Source organism: Magallana gigas, chromosome 3 (genome assembly GCF_963853765.1).
Source record: "Magallana gigas chromosome 3, xbMagGiga1.1, whole genome shotgun sequence".
NCBI classification, from domain to species: domain Eukaryota; kingdom Metazoa; phylum Mollusca; class Bivalvia; order Ostreida; family Ostreidae; genus Magallana; species Magallana gigas.
Window position 1 is genome coordinate 20,112,469 of NC_088855.1, and position 14,368 is coordinate 20,126,836.

Consider the following 14,368-nt stretch of genomic DNA (forward strand, 5'->3'; position numbering starts at 1 on the left):
TAAAAACAGCAGGTACATTATGTGTCTACAAAAATAAGCATAGATACACATTACATAATGATATTCAGCTTGAAAACTAAAAAAAAAAGGAAACCAGAACACAAAAGAAACTAAAACCGAGGCAGATCTGCAATTTAATCTAAATAAGATACATGTACCTTGCTAAATATGTCATCCTTTATTATTTGTGAATTGACATGCTGGGATTTAATATGCACATAGCAAGAAATTAATGTTTGAAAATTGTTCAGCAATAAAGTATATTTCAAATTTCTACTTGAGAACTAACCCGTCTCTGTTTACAAAAATAATATGGAATACTAGTAAGGGAATGTTTTGTTATAATAGAATTTTTACATTTTCTAGTGTATTTGTCAATGATAACACTACAAATCGATTTTTAATGTATTGTCCAACATGTTTTATCAGTAACTATTTAACTTTTAATCGCATAATTGTTGAAAATTACATAAATGTACAAAATAAGAAACCATTCTTTGAATATTATCAGGAGACCACCTCCTTATACTCAATAAAAGATTATATATTCTTTAAATATGTTCAGTTTCACGGCTTCTAGTAGATTACCTAGGGCTTTTTTCAGTCATTGATTCATGTTTCTTTAGATCTTTATCGCCGTTATCACCTTTATCACCATGATATTGCATCTTTAAATGTGTTGTGAAACACAGAAGGTAGTTGTAAAAATACACAAAATGCACATGTTATTTTTTAAATCGGCACCTTGAGTACATGAGCCATGTGCCGATCGTTAAAAAGATGCAATATCTATTATTTTTATTACAATGAATATAAATTGGTAAGTCATTTGACTGACATTTACAAAGGAAATATTGACACTTTGCCAATTACAAACGCAGTTTACATCCAATGCAAAACTTGCAATTTTCAAAAGAATCCGATATATTGCTAATATATCCTTGTCTTTAAGTTTTTAAAAATCGATTTTAAAAAGAAACATCTGATTTATTTAAACCAATTTATATCTTTAATGTTGTCCCTTGCTTTGTGCTTATTTTGTGTTATTTAGTCCAAGAAAAAAATATTTCTAAATTAGGAAGCATTGTCCCTACTAGTATATGTTTGAGAAACTAAAATCCTCATCGAACAACAGTGGATATTTAATTTTATTTCTGTAAATGTTTTACCAAGTGCTTTTATTAACCATGATGAACAATTCATGTTTCAGACATTTGAAATCTACATGATAAAGAATACATTATACATTATGAATTTTGCAAACAAAACCATCTTAATCAAGCACTTTTACGATGTTACAAGCAGTGTTAAAGAGTAAAAAATGATTAGTTGAATGTCCGTAGTTTCAGAAAAAATCTTTAACAAACCTTAAACTTCAGCCCCGTGATATATCATATAACATGTTCTAATAAAAATGTTGTTCGACAAATTAAAAAATATTCTTTTCGTGAAAAAAAAACACAGTTTGGGAATATCATGAAAAAAAAATAAAACCAAATCAGATGCACTTTTCTTATTTAATAATTTTTATATACATATAAAGGATTTAATTTCTATTTATATCAACCTAAAAATATTTATGAAAGTAACTATCCTTACCAACTAACACATTGGCACTTTGAATTATTCACGGTTCATAGATTGTTTCGAAGAATTGATGATAACATTTTCAGACAAATTGACACACACCTGTCCCAAAGAGAAGAAAACACGCGTAGCTGTCACTTTCATGTGGCCACTCGTTCCCTTTCTCCATTACACCTGAAGCAGGGGTCATGACGGTTACCGTCGATTCGTCACTCAGACGAGACATGCATATCTTGCACATTACAACTTTTGATTTTTGTAAACGTTGTCTGAACAATGCCTGAACATGCCAGGTTTCAACTAAAACCGGAAAGAGCATCGGAAGTGCAATCGTATAAAAATTGAGAGACATACGATAAAACCTTACTCCGTCCCCTGCTGGTGTTTTTCCTTTCTCTTCAACCACAGAGAACAGAAAGAGAGTGAGTAAAATGCAGTAGCCTCTATTATCAGTGAAGTATTCCTCAAAGGAATTGGTTTACATTACTTTATTTTAAATCTCAATATGTATTATAAGATGTTTTTCAAGTTTGCCACCTTTTGCAATGTTAAGCTTGTAGTAATATGACTCATATGTTTTATTTTAGTTGACCATGCACTACTTTGGTATATTCACTTTTCTGCTTTTTGTTGGAGCTCATGGATTTGTTCTTCGTAAGTAGAAGTTCATTTTTGAGTTCAGCAGCATCCTTTGGGTTTCCTCATTGTTTCTATAGTCTGTCAAAATATTTACGCTGGACATTTTCTTAAATTATTCTATACTTTAATATTGATACCTCTGGGTTGAAATTATATCCATTCAATAGTATGAAAAAAAACCCCAAGATTTTACATTTGAAACACTCCTTAGGTTTTAATACACGGTTTAAAATAAAAAGTCTACGGGGATTTTCATTACAAGCGAGATGAAAGTACCCATATGAAAACTTTGAAAAATTAATTGTACGAGGTATTCCGATTGACCGATTGAAGTGGAGAAGAGATGTAAACATTTCCCATTATAAATTTCCGTGAGAATTTTTTTTCGTTCCTGTGAATTTTTCCGAGTGAAAAAAAGATAATGTGCCAATTCAGATATCTTTAATATTTTCCCTTTCATCGATATTTCAATTGCATTCTTTCACAGGTATGTATGTTTCTATGAAAAAATCGTTCAAATGTGCCGCATGAATATCTTGGGACAGAAACTTTATTCAATTTCAAACAGTAAAATGAGTTTTGATTAGTTCAGGAAAAAAAATCAGAACACTACATATAAAATATGTTGAATCAAGGGTTTCAAGTTATCTAAAAACTTAACGTTACATCTCATCATTTCAATTTCAAGAAATGTTTAATTAGTTTAATGTCATTACGGTGAATTGTTTAACTTTTTTTTTAACCAAGAAAGACCGACAACTGTGGTTAAAGCATTGAATGGAGAGACCGTGATGAATTCTGGGCCACCAATTGGCAGTCCGGACCAGTCAACTCAGAACCAGAACCGCTTTATGAGGGACCCAACCATCCTTGATGCTAGAAGAAACAGAGCTAGCCCAGTGATAGTTTCAGCGAACGCCATGATGCCAAACAAGAATAGAATTATAGCTTCTCCAGGTTCGAACAATATGGCACAGGAAGCGTCTAATGTTAACATGTCAGATATGGTGGCCATGATGATGAACATGATGAGTAACGAGCCAAATATGGCTGACGTGATGGCCGACAACACTGCAAAAGCAGACATGATAAATGCCTTATCGTCGGCCACTGAAGTAATGTCAAAACTGAAAGCCAACATGAATCAACCAAGAAGACCCAATATGCAGTCACCAACTAAAACATTGCCTTCGATAGAAAATTTGGGATACATAGTGCCATCAATGATGAATGCTAACATACCGTCTGGTGCCAATATGATGACGGGTACCAATATGATGCCAGCTATAGGTTCAGGATCCAACTTTATCCCCACAGAATCTCAAGGACCCTCAAATAGTTACATTAATATTAGTCCAAGGCGTAAGTTCTCTACAAGTTTGTATAAAACTAATATATTTTTGTGGATATTTAGCTGTTTAGTTTTTTAAGCCTTAAAACCATCATTTGTCTGTAGTCACCATTTCGAGGGCCATGACCATGTGACTAAAAAATGTCTAAACCAGGAATATACATTTCAAAATCTAAAAAAAAGCATTATTAATAAAACAAAAAAAAACTCCTAAAAAGGAACGTTGTATGAGATTGTCATCTTAAAAAAAGGCATGGTGTGTTATATTACAATTTGTTAGCTATTAATGTTTTATTAATATTTTTGTTAGATTTGTAAATGATAGAAAAAAAGAAAGAAATGAAATCATCAATTTTAGTCTCATTTTTATTTCATCAATCAGAATTAATCACCTGATACGACTGTTCTATTGAAAGAAATCAAAAATTCAGGTTTTTATCTTTTTTTTAGGATATTAAGACGACGAAAATCCTGCAGGTAAAACTCTCAACATTTCTTATTGTCTAAAATCTTTTGGGGAAAATTAAGCAATGAAAAATGAATTCAATTATTATTGAAACAGATCTTAATCAAATTTTGCACAAATGCATTGTCCTGATCGCAAAGATTTCCTATTTAAAGGACAGGTATGATTTTAAAATTTTCATTTGAAGGGGATGATGGGAATCAAAAAGAAGAAAGACTATCTCCGTGATTGTATATATATTTACATCTTGAAATAATTAAATAAATATTCATTTGTGTACGCAGCCTGTTTTTTTTTATTTCATTTGATTTGTACAGCGATTCACTATTACATTATTATAATAAGAACACTAGTTTTCTGAGAAAATATCACCAAAATCCTTTTTATTTCTTGCATATCATAATTCCATGCAATCTATATTTGTTTATTATGTATATTTATGTTCATAATTTGCAGACTGATATAAAAGATGCCCAAAAGCATTTTAAAGAAAACAGTTAGGGTTATTTGACGGACAAAAATAAGTGTGAAGAAGCTTTCATGAAATGATTTTTCCGAATATTTTTATTTCCGAAAGATATTTTACTTAATCTTATTTTTTTCACAGACAATGGTCAGTATAAACTATGAGTAAATATGTAATTTTTAAATTCGTATCAATTTATTATTATTATTGCCTATTATTTTATTTTTAGAAGGAAACCAAAAAGCTGAATTTCAGATCAGAACATCGAATTCATTCCTTAACAACAGGAATAAGAATATATTTTAATAACGAAAAGTGCATTTACTTTATTAATAGCAAAACATGAATTTGGCCTATAATTGCAAATGAAAGAGGTAAAATTTATCAACTAACATTGTCATTTCTTGTGCTAATCTTAAATTTCTTTAAAAAATTAATATATAAGGCCTTTTATTATGTTATAGGCATTTTTAATCATGCGTTTTCCGCATGACAACCTCAGAATAAATACTGAAGGGTGTCGGCTCCTTTTTACATCAAATAATGGTTGTAAGAATATAAGTTTCTGAAATGCTGTCATATTTTCAGCACTTTGTTTACTAGCACACGCTACTTAAGCGTAGAAAAACACCTTAGTGTTTTTGATACTTCATAAAATGAAACTTTATAATATGAACCAGAAACGCAATAAGTAAAACAGTATTTGGTATTGTATACATAATATTTTAAATCGAAAATAACAAAATACAGTTTTCATTGTCTTCTTGGATAAGCAAGAGCAGCTCTTTCTACCATACTACAAAAATTCAAAAGAAAATATTAGAAGACAATTGCAATTTTCTAAAGTTGATGAAATAATGATTACATTTTAAATGATATAAAAGGAAAAGAAAAAGAACTTACGTCTCATCATGGAACCTGATAAAAAAGTACAAATTGTATCAGGACAATATCACCAATAAGACATTTGTCCGTTAATGATTAAGGAGCTCCTGTTTATATTTTAAAAGTGAAAATTTATAAATATTAAAATTTTCTTTACCTTTTCCATTATTGACCATTCCTGATGGATATCCTGGTCCCAATATATTTCCCATCATTCCTGGTCCCATTTTATTTCCCATCATTCCTGGTCCCATAGAATTTCCCATAGCAGGTATCATTGCATTTCCCATCATACCGTTCATTCCAGGTGTCATCATGCTTCCCATTGCGTTAGGCATATTAGTCATTGCAGGCATCATTTGCATTGGGACCATTTTTGGAGAAGGAATCATAATTTGAGGACCTCCCATCATCATGGGTGGCATCATCATGTTTGGTCCTGCCATCATTGATCCTTTCATTCCCGAGTTCATTCCATTCATCATTGAGGCAGCAGCCATCATCATACCCATATTTATAGGTGACATTGGGATTCCTCCCATTCCATTCATTCCCATGTTTCCTCCCATTCCACTTCCCATACCAGGTGTCATGACCATCATATCACCGGCACCAGCACCGCCAGATGACACCAGTGTACCACCTCCATTGGCTCCGCCTACCATAATCATCATTTTAGAGCCAGCATTAGCGCCTCCACCAGCAGCGCCACCTTCAAACTCTCCTCCTTCAACTTCAGCGGGCTGCGCTGGCTCTGCTGGTTGGGGTGGTGCTGGCATTGCTGCCTCGCCTCCTGCACCCATACCACCTGCACCCATGCCTTGTCCCATTTGACCACCGTTTCCCATTGGCATCATTTCTCCCCCAGCCATCATTTGTCCTTGCATACCACCTGCCATCATACCCCCTGGCATCATTGCTCCTGACATCATACCAGAGGCAGGTTCAGGGGCTGACATCATAGGACCCTGATTCATTCCAGAGGATTGACCGTTCATCATTGAGCCTGGCATCATTCCATTTGACGAGGAACCTGGCATCATACCAGAAGCTGGTTCAGGAGCTGGCATCATTTGACCCTGGTTCATACCGGGTGGGTTATTCATCATTGCACCGGGCATCATTCCATTTGAAGGGCCTTGCATCATTGATCCGGGCATCATACTTGACGTTGCCGAGTTCATTGCGTTTGGCATCATTCCTTGAGCTGGCTCAGGGGCTGGCATCATGTTTCCAGTCATCATTCCATTTGGTGAGGAACCTGGCATCATTGATCCGGGCATCATTCCTGGTTCAGGGGCTGGCATCATGGGTCCCTGATTCATACCATTTGGAGACTGCGAGTTCATCATGTTTCCGGGCATCATTCCATTTGGTGAGGAACCTGGCATCATTGATCCGGGCATCATTCCTGGTTCAGGGGCTGGCATCATGGGTCCCTGGTTAATACCATTTGGAGACTGTGAGTTCATCATGTTTCCGGGCATCATTCCATTTGGTGAGGAACCTGGCATCATTGATCCGGGCATCATTCCTGGTTCAGGGGCTGGCATCATGGGTCCCTGATTCATTCCATTTGAAGATTGTGAGTTCATCATGTTTCCAGGCATCATTCCATTTGGTGAGGAACCTGGCATCATTGATCCGGGCATCATTCCTGGTTCAGGGGCTGGCATCATGGGTCCCTGATTCATTCCATTTGAAGATTGTGAGTTCATCATGTTTCCAGGCATCATTCCATTTGGTGAGGAACCTGGCATCATTGATCCAGGCATCATTCCTGGTTCAGGGGCTGGCATCATGGGTCCCTGATTCATACCATTTGGAGACTGCGAGTTCATCATGTTTCCGGGCATCATTCCATTTGGTGAGGAACCTGGCATCATTGATCCGGGCATCATTCCTGGTTCAGGGGCTGGCATCATGGGTCCCTGATTCATACCATTTGGAGACTGTGAGTTCATCATGTTTCCGGGCATCATTCCATTTGTTGAGGAACCTGGCATCATTGATCTGGGCATCATTTCTGGGGCTGGTTCGGGATATGGCATCATGGGTCCCTGATTCATACCATTTGGAGACTGAGAGTTCATCATTTTTCCGGGCATCATTCCATTTGGTGAGGAACCTGGCATCATTGATCCGGGCATCATTCCTGGTTCAGGGGCTGGCATCATGGAACCCTGGTTCATACCAGATGACATTGCATTAATTATACCTTGCATAATTCCTGGCATTGCTGGTGAAGATGGTTCTGGTGCAGGCATATTACCTGGTCTGTTCATCATATTACCGGGCATACCCATATTAGGCATTCCATTACTGGACATACCCATATTAGACATACCAATACCAGACATACCCATATTAGTCATTCCGCTACCAGACATACCCATATTAGGCATTCCATTAGCAGGCATACCCATATTTGGCATTCCATTTCCAGACATACCCATGTTAGGCATTCCATTTCCAGACATACCCATGTTGGGCATTCCATTGCCTGGCATACCACTACCAGGCATACCGCCAGGCATATTGTTGCTTCTCCTGCGTCCTGTGACAATGAAATAAAGTTTAATTCATTTGATAATAAATTTTTGAGAATTTTTAGAATTTCTTCAAAAAGTATCAAAAGTATACAGTGTTTCACCTGATCCTTTATATTCGAAAAAATATATAAAAATATATACATATGAGATTTGATCATCATTTTAAGCATATACTTTTTTTATATAACTGATACTCTGGTTTATTTACATACACATGATAAGAACTAAAGACAAACAAAAGCTAAGTACCATACACTCCAGCCTGGGCACCGGAAACAGCGAGTAGAATGACAATGAAAGACATGGTATGCGACACCATCTGTAAAGAGTAAATACCAAAAATCACTTTATAACTCTCTCTACCTATTTGTATGGATTGAAAGTGGAACATTTATTCATTTTCTTTAAAATGGCAATTCATTTGTTTTATTTGGTTCATCTGTTGTCTATCCTAATTCATTCAGTTCATAACTAGTTGACGATAATAAAATATTTCAAACTCAGTAAGTTGAACAGTCTCAAAATGTGTAGGATATAATATGTAAAACTAATATCAAGGACACACGAGACGTATATTTCATTATTGTACAATTTTTTTCTATCTCCACAATTGGAGGATTTCCACTGCGTAATTCCGTAATGATATTTAATTTCATACGATATATTTTACATATTTTGATATGCATGAAAATTTATCTAAAATAAGGAACCTCTCGTGTGTCTTTAAGACTGGGTGCGTATTAAGTTTTACAATCCAAGATTTTACTGAGCTTAAATATGAACAGCTCTGACTATTCAAGCTATATATATTATTTAATATGTTTAACCATATATGATGCTGGGGGAAATGATGGATCAGGAATAGGCATAATAATGAAAACAAACAACAACTTAAAAAATTAAAGACAAATCATTTTTTTTGTTTATTTTTGCACTTTGCAATATAGATATTCTTAATAATCAGTACTATGAAAAAAATCAATAACCGATAAACAATTATTTGTTAATCAAAATTCAGGTAAGATTTATTGTTATATAAGTTGTATGCCCCATTCTGCTTTATAAAGGCATACATATAGGTGGTATAAAAAGAATTACTTCTATGTATTATTGCCTTACCTTAAATTTGTGGTAGTGGTCTATTGAAATCTTTTCGATAAGAAGACCCCAACTTGTGTAAGATTTTTGTTTTTATACCTCCAATATTCTATTTCCGCCAGCTCTCGCGCCGCAAGGGTTTGGGCACTGATTTACAACTTCCAACACGAGCTGCAACACGGAGACTTAAAAATCTTACACAATTCAGCCATAAAATGGGGGAGACCAACATGTGTTCTGTGGTAGGATTATCACGAAAATCTGATAATTTTGAGCTCCTATTTGGAAAAGATGAAAAAAGAGGGAAATGTTGGCAGTGCACTGTGTCCTTTGCGAATCGGTTTATACGTGTACAACTCAAACAAACAACAAACTTAGATAATTAATGGGAGGCGTTTGTCCTATGACGATTTAAAAACAAACGTTTAGAGTAAGAGTATTGAAATTACTCAGACATATTTACCATTTTTTATCAGTACAGAAATTTGATGTTTGAAGAATGACTTACACCTTGCTGTGCAAATTTTATACATTGTATAGTCCTTTTTTTAAAAAAAAATCCTACAGTATTCTAAAGAGATTTTGTTTTAAGTATTAATGAGATGAATTGACTAATTTTATGATACAAGGGGCTAGGAATTGCACTTTTATTCAGGGAAATTAAGTATTGATTCCACACATAAATCATAAAACGCCGCTTTTCATCATTTTGAAATAAAGCGCTGATATTGACATGCGCGTCTTGTACACAGCGTTATATGCAAATTAAGTTAAAAAAAAACCCGGATTAATATACATTTATGAACCATTCAATATTGAATGCCTAATATAAATATATAGGATTTCTCATGATCTGCTAGGGTATACACCTAGTATTTTTAACGAGTTGGATAAAAATCATATACCATCGCAAATCATGAGATATTCTTTTTATCACGTTTTACCTCGCCTTTTGTTGTACTTCAATCTTTTCTGTAAAAAATTATAACAACAAGCACAGAAAAAAAAGTTCTTTGAAAGTTAACAAACATTTCATCTTCGAACATATTTCATTCACAATTCATGAAAAATATACATTAAAAGCTTTACTTTTACAACACGGTACTTTTTTTTTACTTTTTCATTCTACGTCAATCATCAGCCTTAACCTGCGTAATGTGTAATTATGACGTCACATTTGGTCTTGATACACAGTGTAATATCAAACATTTATTACACGAATGGTATATACCGTATATTGAGCTAAACATATGAATAAGTCATATAAGTTATACTTATAGGTACTTTTTGATTAACAATTCTTTTTTTCCTACATGTAATGTTTGGAATTGTTGTTTTGACCGTTAAATCTGATTCAATTTTTCAAATTTTATTCGATTGTAAATTTATTAACATTGATATATAAAAGTTATATTACATTGGTAATGCCATTTGCATTTACATGATTACCTTGAGCATACGGTCAAATAATCCCCGACATGTTTTTTCTAAAGCTATGCAATAATAATCTATGCGGTGTCTATGAATATCTCTAGTGTTTCAAAATCACATCTTATATGAAAACTTTCAAATTTTGATAAAGTACTAGTAAGATGAACTTTTATCTTTGTGTCAAACCCTCGTCAAATTGTGTCAAGGAGTTACAGAGGTTTTGTATGTCACACCAAAAGCAGCGCTTTTCTGCTGTAAAAATAGAACACCGGAGACTTAACGTACATTCGTACATGATCTGATTGTAAAACATCAAACAACTTGAACACCCAGCAGATTTCGCCACCGGAAAAAATACAAACTTTTCAAACTCTATATAAAGCATGTTCGACTTATAAATCTTTGCAGATCTTCACTCCTCATACCTCCAGTGTTCTTTGTTGCCAAGCGTGTCATCTCCTTTGATCACTGTAAGTATGCTTATAGCTATGAACGTTTTATGATTTACTTAATTTTCATAATGTTATCATAAGAATATTTTGTTTGGTAAAATTAATCAAATTTTAAAGGATGTTCTATGAACAATTTCTTACAACATTCTAGCTATGCTCAAAAGGTTTCTTGATTTATAATCAAATACCGTACATGTACAAAAAAATAAAGAAAGAATAAGAGTTACGATAATCCACAACTTAGGCAATTAATTAACAGTGTTATAATAGATTTTATCCATTATCTTCAACGTTGTTGTTTCAGATGGGTTTCTTCTTGATTGCCGTTACCAGTCTTATTGCTGTAGCTAGCGCCGCCCCAACTTATGGCGGAGGTAAAATAAAAAGCAAATTATACATATATTTAAATAACTCAAAATAGTAAAATGTTCGATATATGCCTTTTTTTATTGTTCAAATTAATGCCCTTTGTTGTAGGAAATGCTAACAATGGCAATAACATGAATATGCCAGCGAATTTGGGAATGAACAACGGAGCTATGAATGCAATGCCCGCTAATATGAATATGGCAACTAACATGGCTAACAACATGATGATGCCAGCAAATATGGGCAACAGCATGAATGCCAATGTAGCCAATATGATGAACGCCGTTAACATGGGCAACAACATGAACACGATGCCAGCTAACATGAATAATGCTGTAAACATGATGATGGCAGCTAATATGGGTAACAACAACAATGGAGCCAATATGGCAAATATGATGAACGCCATGAACATGATGCCAGCTAATATGGGCAACAACAACAATGGAGCCAATATGGCAAATATGATGAACGCCGTGAACATGATGCAAGCTAATATGGGTAACAACAAAGGAGCAATGAACGCTATGATGCCAGCTAATATGGGCAACAATAACAATGGAGCCACAAATGCCAACATGGCAAATATGATGAACGCCGTAAACATGATGATGATGAATGGAGGAAACAATGGAGCTATGGGAAATGCAATGATGCCAAACAACATGGGACCTAATAACAACGCTGGTATGAATATGAAATGTAAGTAGACGTTTATATGATTTCAACATTGAAATTGTTTACGCAATAAAATTAAGATGATAACTTGTTGATTTATTTTACAGCCTCCTATGTGGGGTAAACACCTGCAGATATTTTGTACCGTTGAACAAAAGACCCAGAGGAGCTCTGTTATACGCCTTATTTTCATTTTTCATGAATAATAAAATACATTGCTAAAACACATTGTCTATTGTATTTTGTATTTCTCATTTATAATTGCTATCAAAAGCATGCATTGATTACGAATAAAACCCAGAATTTTAAGGAGGCAGACTTTTGTTTTCATTTTGCATGTTTTGTGCATTCTAGTAAAATGCCGTGTATTTATACCTTTTATGATTTATTTTGATTCATGCTTCAGTAGGTGTGCTTTGCAATTGTACTTTTATGAAGTGATGATAAAATGATGCTTTGTAGGAGTATGTTTTAACAAATTACTTAAAAGTATGCCTATGAACTACTATACACAAAATAACGCTATCATCAGGGTTATTTTTTAATGTACAGTATTCATGGTACCATGCAATCTGTATTTGTAACAATCCAAATATACAGCAAAATTCTGTGCATTTTTTTCTTATTATAGATGACCCCACTAGAACTAGACGGTATAGTTTAGGTTTTATTTTACATATAAAGTAGACAATAATATTACTAATCAAATATTACAATTTGAGGAAAATCGGTCTTGTTGTATTCGTTTAATCTGCTTCGAAGTGCGGAAAATGTCAATTAACTTTATTATACTTTCATGTTAAATACTGAAATCTGATTGGTTTAGACGCAGTTGATTATCCGTTCTATTACCCAATTGCAACTTCTCGGGCCTTTCCGGCAGGCTCGAAAAAACACCTCGAATGTATTAACATCACCGGATGTTTGAATTTTATACAAAATGGAGTCGCTTCCCATTAAAATAAGTATCGGCTAGACAGTCTTATTTGTCGCTTCTGTGATAAATTTTAGGGTATATCGTTTACTTTTATAAAGTATAGCTCACATCTAAACAGATCGTAAGAAGTGTTGTATTTATATCAAGTTTTATAAAAAGGGGGGTTGTCATGGACGCTTAGGTAATACATTCGAGGTGTTTTTCTGAGCCTGCCGGAAAGGCCCGAGAAGTTGCGATTGTTCTATTACCCTCAGCGTTAGCAATACACTTGGAAACGGGTAAGACAACGAATTGTTGCATGTGTGCGAGTAATTTATGCGCGTACGGTTTGCCATAGAATTCACGTCATTCCTTTATAAAAGCAGTTAAGTTTTCTTTAGAAAAAAGACATTTAGTATAATAAAATAAAAGTGCCTGTTTGGGAGGGTAAGAGTTGCCCTCCCAAACAGGCACTATTAAATATCATTGTAGTGAATGTAACCATATTTTTAGATGGCCCCTAAAAAGAGCAAGAGGTTGATTTTCTTGAAACTTCGCAAAAAACTAAAGTTGGTGTAAATTATATATGTTTGAAAAGAAAGAGTAATGCTGTTGTAGATTTTACGCAATAAACCCAAATCGGTCTCCTCAGAAGAACGCAATTACTGTATCATGCGAGTTCTTGTTTTATCATTTTGGTATAATTTATAAAATTTTACAAGAAGAAATACACAAATGTACGTGTTGAATGGTTACATATAGGAAATATATGCAAGGACTTGTCCTTATAAAACCAGTCACTCAGATGACGTAGAGCCATGGGCTTTCGACCGTAGTTGTACGTGTACTGTCTTGTCTCGAAATAACTATCTGAAACCACTTAATTAGCCAATCTTGGGTAAATGTGATGTGCTATATTTATTTATGAAACAGGTAGGATGTGAATGTCAATTTTAAAATATGTTATCCTAGAGCCAGTGGAGATTATATATTTGGTAAAAGCTGTGAAAATTGATGAAATCTTTAAACAATCGTATAATCTAATTCCTGAAAAAGTCAAAACATGGTGTACAAACAATCCAAAAAATATTAGATTTTAAATGCAAATATGTCGCCTTTTGTCGTACTTCAATCTTTTCTGTAAAAAATTATTACAACAAGCACGGAAAAAAAGTTCTTTGAAAATTAACAAACATTTCATCTTCGAACATATTTCATTCACAATTCATGAAAAATATACATTAAAAGCTTTACTTTTACAACACGGTACTTTTCAACTGAATTATTCTTTTTGTTTACTTTTTCATTTTACTTCAATCATCCGCCTTAACCTGCGTAATGTGTAATTATGACGTCACATTGGGTCTTGATACACAGTGTAATATCAAACATTTATTACACGAATGGTATCTACCGTATATTGAGCTAAACATGTGAATAAGTCATAAAAGTTATACTTATAGGTACTATTTGATTAA

The 14,368-nt window shown here is 34.1% G+C and overlaps 3 protein-coding genes across 3 annotated transcripts; 2 read left to right on the forward strand and 1 right to left on the reverse strand.

Annotated features, from left to right (window-relative positions):
- Positions 1-1,642: 1,642 nt before the first annotated feature.
- On the forward strand, positions 1,643-4,264 carry LOC105335585 (uncharacterized). Its single transcript, XM_066078815.1, has 4 exons — positions 1,643-2,009; positions 2,175-2,241; positions 2,974-3,588; positions 4,028-4,264. Exons 2-4 carry the CDS (start codon positions 2,181-2,183, stop codon positions 4,033-4,035), a joined length of 684 nt encoding a protein of 227 aa, XP_065934887.1. The 5' UTR covers positions 1,643-2,009; positions 2,175-2,180; the 3' UTR covers positions 4,036-4,264.
- A 930-nt stretch (positions 4,265-5,194) lies between these two features.
- LOC105335606 (collagen alpha-5(IV) chain) lies at positions 5,195-9,129 on the reverse strand. Its single transcript, XM_011439581.4, has 5 exons — positions 9,066-9,129; positions 8,196-8,265; positions 5,552-7,951; positions 5,413-5,427; positions 5,195-5,305 (listed from the first exon to the last, which is right to left on the reverse strand). The coding sequence occupies exons 2-5, from the start codon at positions 8,263-8,265 to the stop codon at positions 5,298-5,300; spliced, it is 2,493 nt and encodes an 830-aa protein (XP_011437883.3). The 5' UTR covers positions 9,066-9,129; the 3' UTR covers positions 5,195-5,297.
- A 1,688-nt stretch (positions 9,130-10,817) lies between these two features.
- LOC105335588 (uncharacterized protein MAL13P1.336) lies at positions 10,818-12,233 on the forward strand. Its single transcript, XM_020070342.3, has 4 exons — positions 10,818-10,945; positions 11,232-11,301; positions 11,405-11,998; positions 12,082-12,233. Exons 2-4 carry the CDS (start codon positions 11,232-11,234, stop codon positions 12,096-12,098), a joined length of 681 nt encoding a protein of 226 aa, XP_019925901.3. The 5' UTR covers positions 10,818-10,945; the 3' UTR covers positions 12,099-12,233.
- The last annotated feature ends 2,135 nt before the right edge of the window (positions 12,234-14,368 follow it).

What these genes read in the sequence shown, in the direction of transcription:
- LOC105335585 (XM_066078815.1), top strand. Translation starts at nt 2,181, where the DNA reads ATGCACTACTTTGGTATATTCACTTTTCTGCTTTTTGTTGGAGCTCAT. An exon ending in AGCTCATGGATTTGTTCTTC is followed by an intron (nt 2,242 to 2,973) that starts GTAAGTAGAAGT and finishes TTTTTAACCAAG; the next exon opens with AAAGACCGACAACTGTGGTT.
- LOC105335606 (XM_011439581.4), bottom strand. Translation starts at nt 8,265, where the DNA reads ATGGTGTCGCATACCATGTCTTTCATTGTCATTCTACTCGCTGTTTCC. An exon ending in TGCCCAGGCTGGAGTGTATG is followed by an intron (nt 7,952 to 8,195) that starts GTACTTAGCTTT and finishes TCATTGTCACAG; the next exon opens with GACGCAGGAGAAGCAACAAT.
- LOC105335588 (XM_020070342.3), top strand. Translation starts at nt 11,232, where the DNA reads ATGGGTTTCTTCTTGATTGCCGTTACCAGTCTTATTGCTGTAGCTAGC. An exon ending in CGCCCCAACTTATGGCGGAG is followed by an intron (nt 11,302 to 11,404) that starts GTAAAATAAAAA and finishes CCTTTGTTGTAG; the next exon opens with GAAATGCTAACAATGGCAAT.